General features: G+C 39.0%; 1 protein-coding gene across 2 annotated transcripts in view; it reads left to right on the top strand.

Annotated features, from left to right (window-relative positions):
• PHLPP2 (PH domain and leucine rich repeat protein phosphatase 2) overlaps positions 1-13,305 on the top strand; it is a 105,341-nt gene that overhangs the window by 68,381 nt on the left and 23,655 nt on the right. For both annotated transcript variants that reach the window (XM_060185214.1, XM_007526654.3), the window contains exons 9-10: positions 864-1,066; positions 8,359-8,419. In XM_060185214.1, coding sequence (XP_060041197.1) covers positions 864-1,066; positions 8,359-8,419 — 264 coding nt within the window. The remainder of the gene's footprint in view (positions 1-863; positions 1,067-8,358; positions 8,420-13,305) is intronic.

The raw sequence follows: 13,305 nt of genomic DNA, 5'->3' as shown, positions 1-13,305 counted from the left end.
CTGTTCCGTATGCATAAAAGATAAATTTCCTCCCCATCATAGATGTAATAAGGAACTTAGCACTAGAGATAGAGTAGGCAGAACCAAAGGAATATATATGGTTTCTTCCTCTTGTTTTGGGGCATGGTACTCTGTGACTGCTATTCACTAACACAAAAGAACTGGGTTAATTTCCTTATTCGTGTTATACTCTGCCTATCCTTATTGGGTATTTGTATAATGTTTTAGCTATGTGGATGTGATTCAGGTTTTTTTTTTCCTCTTCATTTAAATTTATTTGTATTTTCCACTTATTTTTTTAATTTTAATTTTTATTAGTGATGTACATGATTATAGGGCTATAACTCCATACCACAGTCATCACTAAAGGTCTCTGTGTTGTCTTTTCCCCAAATGATTACCATTATAGTTCTCACAAAGTCTTAGAGACAGTTTGCAGTTTGACTACTTTATTTATTTATTGTGAGTTCATGTATTTCAGTTCTCTATATTCTATATGAACGAAATCATCTGGTAGTTGTCTTTCACCTCCTTACATCACTAAGCATAATCACTTCCAGTTCCATCCATTTTGTCCCAAAGGACACAATGGCATCTTTTTAAATTGTATAGTAATATACCATTAAGTATATATCCCATAATTTCTTTATCCAGTTATCCATCAATGGACAATTAGGTTGACTTCATTCTTTGGCTGTTCTAACTAACTTTATAAACAGCTCAAAGTACAATCATCTGTGATTTACTTAGTATCTTGCAGATTGGAGTTACAACCTTTCGTAAAGGAAATAATTATTTTTATTTTGTTAAGCATATAATAGAATTTATATCTAATGATTTTTTTCTTGTTTCTGAATATTAAGGATGAACCATTTGAAAACTACAGTTGCTGAAAATCTAGAAGGAAATAAATACATCACCCACATGGATTTGCGAGATAATCATCTAACTGACTTAGATCTTAGCTCCCTGTGTAGTTTGGAGCAGCTGCATTGTGAGCGTAATCAGCTGAGGGAGCTGACACTCAGTGGCTTCTCCCTTCGAACTCTGTATGCCAATTCAAATAGTAAGTTCTTTATTTAGCCTCTTTTATTTTTCTCTCCCGGTTTCTTGTCAGAATTTTTGAAGGACATTGGCATCCATGGTGTCTCTCAGCTAGACTGTGAAGTGGACCTTGACATTGATTAAGATACAGCTTTCTCAGGGCTGAGTGGTAGCACACTGGGTTAAGTGCACATGGGACAAAGCACAAGGACTGGTGTAGGATCCCAGTTTGAGCCCCGGCTCCCCACCTGCAGGGGGGTTGCTTCACAGGTGCTGAAGCAGGTCTTCAGGTGTCTGTCTTTCTCTCCCTCTCTCTGTCTTCTCCTTCTGTCTGATTTCTCTCTGTCCTGTCCAACAATAACAGCAATGGCAACAGTAACAACAAAAACAAGGGCTACAAAATGGGAAAAATGGCCTCCAGGAGCAGTGGATTTGTAATGCAGGCACTGAGCCCCAGCAATAACCCTGGAGGAAAGAAAAAAAAAAAGGATATAGCTTTCTCTGTTAAGTTTGTTGACATTTAAGTTACTAAGATGCACATTAAAAAGGTACTGCAGGGGTCGGGCAGTAGCGCAGCAGGTTAAGTGCACGTGGCTTGAAGCGCAAGGACCGGCGTAAGGACCCCGGTTCAAGCCCCCAGCTCCCCACCTGCAGGGGAGTCACCTCACAGGTGGTGAAGCAGATCTGCAGGTGTCTATCTTTCTCTGCCCCTCTCTGTCTTCCCCACCTCTCTCCATTTCTCTGTGTCCTATCCAACAACAATGACATCAATAACAACAACAATAACTACAACAATGATAAGAAACAACAACAAGGGCAATAAAAGGGGAAAAAATAGCCTCCAGAAGTAGTGGATTTGTGGTGCAGGCACTGAGCCCCAGCAATAACCCTGGAGGAAAAAAAAAAGATACTGCAGAGTATTCTGAGATTCATTAAGTGACTATAAGATGAAGAAGAAATGAAAAGATAGTCGATTTCACTCAGTGTCAGATAAATATAAATTCCATTTTATATTCATCAGATGAATAAAGGGATACTGAGTATAACCAGAGTTATGGTGACACTGTAGCTTTCATGCAGCTTTCATGCACTACCAGTGAGTGTTGGTAAAACCACCCAGATGATCAAAATGACAGTGTTAGAATAAAAGATACATACAGCCCATAGTCTGTAGTTCTCTTTCTGGGTCTCTTTCCTAGAGGTACATGTGAATAGGAATGTTTTTTTAAATTAATTAACTTAATTAATTTATAAAATGGAAACTGACAAGACTATAGGATAAGAGAGATACAGTTCCCACCAGCAGAGCTCTGTATCCCATTCCCTCCCCTGATAGCTTTCCTATTCTTTATCCCTCTGGGAGTATGGACCCAAGGTCATTATAGGGTGCAGAAGGTGGAAGGTCTGGCTTCTGTAATTGCTTCCCCGCTCAACATGGGCATTGACAGGTCGATCCATACTCCCAGCCTGTCTCTCTCTTTCCCTAGTGGGGCAGGGCTCTGGGGAAGTGGGGCTCCAGGACACATTGGTGGGGTCATCTGCCCAGGGAAGTCTGGTTGGTATCATGGTAGCATCTGGAACCTGGGGCTGAAAAAAAAGTTAACATATAAAACCATATAAATTGTTGACTAATCATGAACCTAAAGGCTGGAATATTGCAGATGACTATTTGGGGTCTCCATTTTAGAAATAGCTAGTAGGTCTATTTTAGGTATATGCCAAAGGGTCCATGACTTTATTAGTTTTTTCCTGAGCCTGACATCTGATATGCAGGTGAATCCAAGTTATTGTCTGGGGAGATGATGTCATGGCTGGAAAAAGGGCTAGAAAGCTGGATCAGGGAAGAGAGTAGCTCCCAAATACAGGAAAGGTGTATAAGTATTGTTGACTGTAAACCCCATCGATTTGATCTGGGGCCCATATTCAGCTTAAGAGCCTATGTGACCTCTACATCCCTGTAGGTCTGAACTCACATCCTGTGGCCATGGGTAGGAACATTCCAAGTTGCACCAATTTCAGGACCCATCTTCTTCAGGTGGTAGATGGAGTATGTTATCCAACCTCCCTTCAGAGGATGGAACATTCTCTACCATTGTTAATCCACATTGAGGACAAGGTCCTATGGGGGCCCCCAGATGGGTTCATTATGTTGTTCCTGATGGAGATGACCAGTGATAATGGAGAGAGAGATCTATTTAAGGTCTAGGCTCATCATGTCTGTGTGGGAATACCACGACTCCACAGGTTGGCTTTTTTTTTTATTAAAAATTTTTTTTAATATTTATTTTTTTATTCCCTTTTGTTGCCCTTGTTGTTTTATTGTTGTAGTTATTATTGTTGTTGTCGTTGTTGGATAGGACAGAGAGAAATGGAGAGAGGAGGGGAAGACAGAGAGGAGGAGAGAAAGACAGACACCTGCAGACCTGCTTCACCGCCTGTGAAGCGACTCCCCTGCAGGTGGGGAGCCGGGGTTCGAACCGGGATCCTTATGCCGGTCCTTGTGCTTTCCGCCACCTGCGCTTAACCCACTGCACTACAGCCCGACTCCCCAAGTTGGCTTTTAAAATTATATTTTATTAATTTATTGGGTAGAGACAGAGGGAAACTGAGATGGAAGGGGAGATAGGGAGGGAGACAGATATCTGCAGTACTTATTTATAACTGGTAAAGTACTTATTTATAACTCTCTTCAGGTGGAGACTGGGGGCTTAAACCTGGGTCCTTGCACATGGTAATATGTACATTTAACTGAGTATACCACTTTCCAGCCAACCCCTTAGCATTGTTTTTTTATAGTGGGGACAAATAAGAACATGACTTAATAAGAAACTGGGTAAACTAAATAATGATCTAGACTAGAATATTTCAAGATAGCAGAAATGAATGTACTAATGCTTTGTATATTAGTATGGATAAATCTCAAACATTTTTTTGAGCAAAAAGAGTACACAGTTATTTGTACACTGTGATGGTTTTTAAAAAAGAGTTTTATTTATTTCATCTGAGACAGAGTTTCACACGAGGGAGAAGGAAAATCCAGACCACTCCTGGTACATGCCACATAGGTGATCAAACCCAGAGCCTCAGAAAGAAGGGGAAGACAGAGAGGGGGAGAGAAAGATAGACACCTGCAGACCTGCTTCACTGCTTGTGAAGCGACTCCCCTGCAGGTGGGGAGCCGGGGGCTCGAACCGGGATCCTTACGCCAGTCCTTGTGCTTTGCGCCACATGTTCTTAACCTGCTGTGCTACCGCCCCACTCCCAGGATGTGAAAATTTTTTAACTAGATGGATAAGAATGTGTTCATTAGTTTATTCTCTTTATTTTTCTGTATCAAACATTATCTTTAGGATAGTAGAACGCTATATATTGTGGCTGGGTGGTGGTGCGCCTGGTTGAGCACACATGTTAACAATGCTCAAGGACCCAGGTTCAAGCCCCCTGTCCCCACCTGCAGGGGGAAAGCCTTACAAATGGTGAAGCAGGACTGCACGTGTTTGTCTCTCTCCCTCTTGATCTCCCCCTTCCTCTCAATTTCTGGCTATCTCTATCCAATAAATAAATAAAGATAATAAAAAAATAAAGTTATATATTTTTCTTTGGTGCCTCTTGTATGGAAGCTTCAAAGACTCTAGATCAGAATAGCATTAAAGCTGATGAATATTTATTTGTGACTGTTTATATATATTTTGAGATTACACTAGGTCCTTTGTCATTGAAATATTTGTTGTCAGTATCATTTACTACTTTTAACATATGTTGAGAATCTGGATAATTGACCTTACTGGAAAAGTTCACAATAACGTAAAGTTGTCCTGTTTAGTTACGAGATTCTGTCACAGTGTTGTATTAAATGGCACTTGCTTTACGTTGGATACCCTGTTTACAGAAGTCTTAAATTCTGGAATTTGGAAAATTTTACACCAGCTATTGTAGTTTTGATGGTTCAGAAGTAGAAAAATGAGCTTCACAAAACTGATGAGTTGATGTGGAAAAAATTCAACTTCACTGGTCATCAGAAATATGTATTTTGAAACCTCATTGTCACACTGTTATTTACCTACCAGAATGACTAGATGAAGAAGACTGCAAAAACCAAAACTGAAATACTGAAAATGTCAACTGTTTGGGTCAGTGGTATAAGTAACGACTTGCAAAACTGGTAGTATCTGTTAAAAGTGAACATATGCATCAGCTGTACTCAGCAGTTCCTCTCCTTCACTTAGGCCTCAACATACATGTTTTTTAAAATTGTATTTTATTAAAGTTTTTAAAAACTATATATATATATATATATTCAGTGATTTAATATTGATTTACAAAATTATAACATAATGGTGTATAATTCCAGACTGTTCCCACTACTATTCCCAAGTCCTTCCATTGGAAACTGCAGTAGTTCTCCCAAGATCACAGATATACATTGACTATTATTTCTATTTCTATCTATATATCCTTTTTGCCCATTTTTTATACGGTCCTGCCTTCTTTTCTAAGTCACATCTACACCTATTACTTCTTCCAGATAGCCTTCCTTTTGTCCTCTTTTCTCTCTAGGTCCTAGTGGAATTGGGATTTAGAGCTCTCTAAGTCATCTTCACCTAACATTTCTCTCCCTTTGGGAATATGGACCAAAATTCTTTTAGGGGTGAAGAAGATGGAAGGTCTGGCTTCTGTAATTGCTTCTCCACTGGATGTGGGTATTGGCAGGTTGATCCATACTCCCAGCCTGTTTATCTTTCCCTAGTGGGGTAGGGCTCTGTAGAGGTGAGGTTCTGGGACACACTGGTGAGATTGTCTGCTCAGGGAGTTCAGAATGGAATCATAGTAGCATCTGCAACTTGGTGGCTGAAAGGTGATATGAAGCAGGATAAAATATGTAATAATAGAAATCAGAAAGTAGGAATAAAACAGGTGAGAATAGGGAATTTAAGGTGGAAATAAACTAGGAAGTCTATTTTAGGTATGTTCCTAGGGGCCCATGACATTGGTAGTTTTTGCTTGAGCTTGATAGCTAACATGGAGGTGGACTAAAAATAGTCTGAGGAAGGTGTCAGAGTTGAGAGTAGGACTAGAAAGCTGGCTGGGCAGAGAGTAGCTCCTGAACTTGAAGAAAATATTTACATACAATTAACTGTTTACCATGTCAATCTGATCAAGGGCCCATGTATATTCATATTTAGCAGAGAAGCCTATCTAAGTTCTGAATTCCTGTTAGTCTGAGTTGGCAGTCCATGGTCACAGCTAGGAACAGTGTAGGCTGTACTCATTAGTATTGGCAGAGTAGGCTGACCCAGCCTCCCTCTGGAAAGTGGGGCAGTTTATACCATTGCTACTTTATAGTGAGGGCAAGATCCTGGAGAACCTCTCAAAAAAGGGCTTACCATGATGTTCCTGATGGAAGTGACCAGTGATAGTGACAACAGGGGTCTACTAGTGCTCTCTGCCCATTGTATCTATGAGGGAATCCAAGGATTTTCTGACTATGGCCCCAGGTGATGGGATGGCCCAGTAGTGACCAAAAAATCCATCTTGATGTGAGCCAGTCTCTTGCCCCTTTTCTGCTTTTGTAGTCCCTTCTTTATCTGATGAGCTTAGACTTTCTCCTGGCTGTTAAAGTGTCGAGTGTCATTTTTTGTATTTATTGAACTTTTAAAAATACTTTATTTATGTTAATGAGAGAGAGAGTTGATGGCCATACTACCCTGAACACACCCAATCTCGTCTGATCTCGGAAGCTAAGCAGGGCCAGGCCTGATTAGTAGTTGGATGGGAGAGAGAAAGAGAAAGACCAGCTGTTCAGCTCTGGCTTATGGTGGTGCTGGGGACTGAACCCAGGACCTCAGAGCCTCATTCATGAAAGTCTTGCATACCCAGTATTGTTTCCCCAGACTTTGTTAAGGTTTTATTTATTTTCAGCTCTGCTGAACTTTGGCTTATGGTTGTGCTGGGGGTTGAATCTGAGACCTAGTGTTTCATTCATGAAAGTCTGCTACTCTTCTGCTTGGTTCTCTGTGGCCCTTAAACGCTTATTTAATTCACAAAAAGACATGGATAAAATGTTTATAGAAACATTCCATTTTAAAAATATTTTGTGAGTTAAACAGCATGCTTATAGATAATGTGTGTTTTATACATACTACTTTATACATATATTTTATAAAATTAGGAACAATTATTTATCATACTTGGAGTCAGGCAGTAACAAGAAGGAGCGATGAGGAGAAACTTCTGGAGACCAGGTGATCTTGATTTGGGCACCGGTTATACTGGTGTAGTCAGTTTGTAAATCTCTACACTTTAGATTACAGATTTTTTTTTTCTTAAAAGTTAAAAATAATTACCATAAATTCAGTGTGTTTTCTTTGCAGGGTTTCACTGCTCCAAAATGATTTTTTTTGGATAGAGACAAAGATATAAACGGAAAGAGCATAGCATGGAAATGGAAACTTTCTCTAGTATGGTGGGAACTGGGCTCAAACTTAAATTTATATACTTGTCACAACAGGCATGCGATCCAAGTGAATTGTCATGTCAGTTCTAAAAGTCCCCCCCCCTTTAATCACTAGAGCTTTCCTGCTCACTGACACTTCACTTTCCCACATAGAAATAGAGAGAGGAAGAGATGCCATATCACTGAAGCTCCCTGTAGCTCAATGGGAGCCAGGCCCAAACCTGGGGAAATCCAATTTTTCAAAGTTAAATATCTAAGTAATTATTCTTTTAAAAAATATTTATTTATTCCCTTTTATTGCCCTTGCTGTTTTTTTTTTGTTGTGGTTGTTATTGATGTCGTTGTTGGATAGGACAGAGAAATGGAGAGAGAAGGGGAAGACAGAGAGAGGGAGAGAAAGATAGACACCTGCAGACCTGCTTCACCACTTCTGAAGCGACTCTCCTGCTGGTGGGAAGCTGGGGGCTCGAACCAGGATCCTTACCCTGGTCCTTGTGCTTTGCGCCACCTGTGCTTAACCCACTATGCTACCGCCCGACTCCCTAAGTAGTTATTCTTAACATTTAATGACTTCAGTGTTAAACATTCACATTTAACAGCTGCGGTGAACTGCAGATCATCTAGCTGACTAAGGCAATACTATACAAAACTTTTTAATTAGTTGTATATTTGGTTTTCATTTTGAGATGAAGCAGTCAAGTTAGTTTACATGAGTTACCCTGTGGTTTTTACCTTTAATGCATTGCAGTTAACCACATGAATTTTTATCTCTGTTGACTTCACCAAGTCACCTTTCCTTTGTTTTCTCTTTTACTTGATTCTTTAAAGACTATCACTAAAATCTATTTGTATTTGACTAGGACTGACAGCAGTGAATGTCTACCCAGTCCCCAGTCTGCTCTCTTCTCTAGAACTCTCCAGGTAAGTGTATTATGAGGATGGGCCTTGTTTATTTCCTAACATTTTAAGAGAGGTACTTTGGTAATTTTGAGGTACAAGAAATCTAAAAAGTATTGATGTTTGAATAAACTGGAGAAGGACAGAAAACTCAGTATAGGGATAAGGTTAGTAACCATGCTAACTAGTTAAAGGAAAGGAAAGGGGAAACAAAAATGGGCAATGAAGTACTTGTTCTTTTTTTTTTTTTCTTTCCCCTTTCTTTTGTGTTGTTTGGGCCTCTTAAATGAGCAGTTTCACTGCTCTTGGACTGACTTTTATATTCTTTTCTTTTTATCTGAGAGAGAGAGAGAGCACAAACATGCCAAAGCACATACTGGGTGAACCATCTTCTGACCCTGAATTACTCATTAAGGTATGTGGATTTAGGATGAGATGCAAATAAATCTGTTTATGCTTTCATGTGTATAATTTTCCTTTTGCTAATTGGTCTTACATATCTAGTTTTTTAGTGACTTAAAACTATTGATTGATTTTATTACCGCCAGGATTATCACTGGGGCTTGGTGCTAACACTTTGAATTCATTGCTCCTGGTGGCTACCCCTCCTGCTTTTTTTACCTTTATATTTTATTTGATAGGACACAAAGAAATTGAGAGGGGAGGGGAAGATAGAGAGGGAAAGATAAGATAGACACCTGCAGGCCTGCTTCACCTCTTGTGAAGCATCTCCCCCTAGATGTGGGAAGTGGGGGCTGAAGCCTGGATCCTTGTGCATGGTAATGTGTGCACTTAACCAAGGGTGCCACCACCTGGCAGCATTCCCCCCCCCAATTTTTTTACTACAGTAAATTGACATAAAATTATGTTACTTTTAGGTGCACAACAATGAGTTGATACTTGTGTGCTAATGTATATCATAACAAGATCAGTTTGCACAATGCACCTGGTGTGGCTCACCTGGTTGGGCACACATGTTACAAGATTAGTTTGCAGTGATTTATGTAAAAAAAAATGAAGATCTATATTTGTCTGGTTTTCAGAGAGATTAATTATATTTGGGATTTTATTCTGTTGGTGGTCAAGAATAAGCATCAAAGTATGTCTACTTCTTCCTTTCATTAAAAATTATTTAATTTATGTATTTATTTATTACACAGAGACAGAAATTGAGATGGAAGGGGAAATAGAGAGACAGAGGCATCTGTAGCACTGCATTACCACTTGTGACACTTCCCCACTGCAGGTGCTGACGGGAGACTTGAAACCAGGTCTTTGCGTGTGGTAACGTGTGTGCTCAACCAGTTGCACCACTACCAACCACCTGCCTCCCTTCATTTTTAAAGTATTTTAGGCATTGAGATCTTAGTGGTTAAGGTTTACATTCTAGTGAGGAGTTTTAACAGTCAAAATGCAGTTCCAGGGCAGCATCATCTAAGTATTACCAGTATAACATGCTAAAAGCAGGTTGCTGGGCCAGTGGACAGAGTCCTATTTGACCAGAGTTGTGAAAATTAAATGAGATGGGGCCAAATGATGGTATACCTGGTTGAGCGCACATATCATGTGCAAGGACCCAGGTTTAAGCCCCTGGTCTCCACCTTTAGAAATTTCACAAGTGGTGAAGTAGTGCTGCAGTTCTTTCTCTCTCTCTCTCTCTTTGCCCTCTCATTTTCTCTCTGTCCTATCAAATTAAAAAAATAATAAATAAGAAAAAAAGAAATTCAAACCAGATAATAAATGCAAAATATATAACATAGTGCCTGACATTGAGTAATTCCTCCAGAAATACTGTTATGACTAGGCTTCATTTTGTTCCTGATAAAAACTATTTTTCTAGTTTCCCTTTTATTCCTTTCTTGCTATATCTTTCTAGCAAAATTTCAGCACAGATTAATGGTAGAATTTTCTTTTTCCGCTAAGCAGCTTGATTGATTATTGTTGAGTAAAGGGGTAAGTTCAGTGAGCCCACCATTTAACTAAAGAAGGAGCCTTCATGAGACAAAAAGGTGACTCATCCTTTCAGGCTTCTCCTCCCCCTTACCATTTAGGTTAGAAGCCTGTGGGTTTTGGCTAAAATAGGAAGGAATATCCTCCTTATCAATCATACCCACATGGATACCACTATAAACTTATAATTTCCAGCTTCATTTCACCACTCTTTTTTCCTGTCATCTCCTCCCAGTGTCCAGAGAATCTACGTCACACATTGTCCTCAATTATACTATTACCTCTCATGCTTTCCACACTAGAGATTTACTTCCTATTTGATAGATGGTAATATCCTTCATCTTAACCAACTTTGCTAAATTAAATTCATTCTCAGATTGTTTCCTCTATTCAACATCTGTCCAACAATCTATGCTTTAATCCCAGCTACCCAATCCCACTCTGGATCCTGTTCCTCCCTCTCTTAATATATTCAGTGTCTTCCTGCTCCTTGAACTAAGTTTTTTTCTGTCTTATGCCTCTTCTTTTACAGCCCCTCAATTTTCTGATACTTTTCCACCCCCCACTTTGTCCATCTTTCTCAAGAATTATTTTTATATGATGTGTCACTTTCCTTAGTTCCTTTTTACATATTCCACCACAGCTTGTTTTAGACTTTTGCTTAGGAAATTTACTGTTTTGTCAGTATTAATCTTTGTTTTTATATACAAATCATTTTAAATATATTTTATTTATTTATTAATTAATGAGAGGGATAGGAGGAGAGAGAAAGAACCAAATATCACTTGTACATATGCTGCTAGGGATTGAACTCAGGACCTCATGCTTGAGAATCCAGCACCTTATCCACTATACCACCTCCTGGACTATGGCACTATTAATCTTGATCTTAGTCCTTCACATCTGCATTTTGTTTTGCTGACTAATAGTCTTGATTTTTTTTTTTTTTGTGCCACTTTGATCTTTCCTCCTTTCTTTTTGCCTATTCCTCTTCCTCTGATGGCCCTTTAAAAGTTGATTAATCCAGGGTCTGTCTGTAGTCCTTATTCCACTAAAATTTTCATTCAACATGATCTCATTTATTCCAATGATTTCAACTATACTTCTGTGTCAGCATCACCCTAATGACCTCAGATATTTCAGCCTTTTCATCTCCGGTTGTTTCAAGTATATACAAAATCATTCACTTCTTTACTTTGTTTATCCAATGTGTAGTTTAGCTTTTGACATTGTTATAAGAAATAATCTAGTTAAACAAGAATATATATATATATATATATATATATATATATATATATATATATATAATGATTTCCAGTTTTATTGGGAACTTAATTTTTTTTCCATCAGATCTGAGACATATCTAATATATATAATATGAATCTAATATATATACATATAAATTCTATATATTAGATATAAATTATATATTATATGTATAAACTATATATATACCACATATGTGATTTATATACTACTGAGAAAGATAGGAGGAAAGAAAAAAAAGCTGATACCGCTTTTGTACTTTTGCTACTGGGGATTGAACTCAGGGACCACCTGGACTTGCTTTTTTTCCCTCTCCCGCCCTTACCATTTAGGCTAGAAGCCTGAAAGACTTTTTTGTTACTATTATTACTTTACTATTCCGGGCCTTTTTTTTTCCCAGATACAGGGAAAAATCAGCTAAATAGAGGTAGAGAAGAAAAGAAACCATAGCACTAAAGCTTCCCTCAGTACAGTGGGGGCTAGACTTTAACCTCAGTCATGAACTTATGAAAGTAATTATTATTCTTCCCTCTGATCTATTCCCATGTCTAATCCACTTCCAGGTCACTTTGATAATTACAACCAAAAATATTTGTGAATGCATTCTTTCCCATCCATATTCATTGTCACTCATTTAGGTCTATGTTAATTGTTTGTGATTCCATAATACTTTCCTGATTATTCTTCCTTTTATTGATATAACCACCTCTTCCAGACCACTGTGTATCCAGAGTTATCTGTTTAAAGTACAGAAGTGACAATGTTTCTTTCTTCTCTGAATACAGATCCGTCAAATGAGCCTCACATACCTGCAGAAGTCACATACAGACATGATATAGGATTGGCTCTAGTCCAACATTGTTTCTTATGCTCTGCTGTATGCATGCATCACTAAACTGCTTGTTTCTCTCTCTCTCTCTCTCTCTCTCTCTCCTCTCCTCTCCTCTCCTCTCCTCTCCTCTCCTCTCCTCTCCTCTCCTCTCCTCACCTCTCCTTTCCTCTCCTCTCTTCTCCTATTCTCTTCTCTTTCTCTCTCTCTCTCTTTTCTTGCCTCCACAGCTATCACTGGGGTTTGATGCTGGCACTATGAATCCACTGTTCCTGGTGGCCATTTTTTCCTTTCCATCCTCCCTTTTTTCTTTTTTCCTGTTCGATGGACGAAAGAGAATTTGAGAAGGGAGGGGTAGAGAAAGATAAACCCCTGCAGATCTGCTTCACCACTTTTTTCCCCTTAAAACTTCTTCTTTTTTTAATATATTACTTATTTATTTTCCCTTTTGTTGCCCTTGTTGTTTAACATTGTTGTGGTTATTGATGTCGTTGTTGTTGGATAGGACAGAGAGAAGTAGAGAGAGATGGGGAAGACAGAGAGAGGGAGAGAAAGATAGACACCTGCAGACCTGCTTCACCACTTGTGAAACGACTCCCCTGCAGGTGGGGAGCCGGGGGCTCAAACCAGGATTTCTACCCCGTCCTTGCGCTTTGTGCCACATGCACTTAACCCGCTGTGCCACTGCCCGACTCCCTCTGCTTCACCACTTAGGAAGCATCCCTGCTGCAGGTGGGGAGCAGGATCCTTGCATATAGTTTTTTTTTTTTCACATTTTCTCCTGTATTTTATTTTTATTTACACATACAAATGAATTCTCTGTATTATTACAGTTAGAAATCGTATCGTCCCAAAGACGTCTTTA

Source organism: Erinaceus europaeus, chromosome 2 (assembly GCF_950295315.1).
Source record: "Erinaceus europaeus chromosome 2, mEriEur2.1, whole genome shotgun sequence".
In the NCBI taxonomy this organism is placed as follows: Eukaryota; Metazoa; Chordata; class Mammalia; order Eulipotyphla; family Erinaceidae; genus Erinaceus; species Erinaceus europaeus.
The sequence above is the reverse complement of the archived record's forward strand: the minus strand, read 5'-3'. Positions and strand labels throughout refer to the sequence as shown.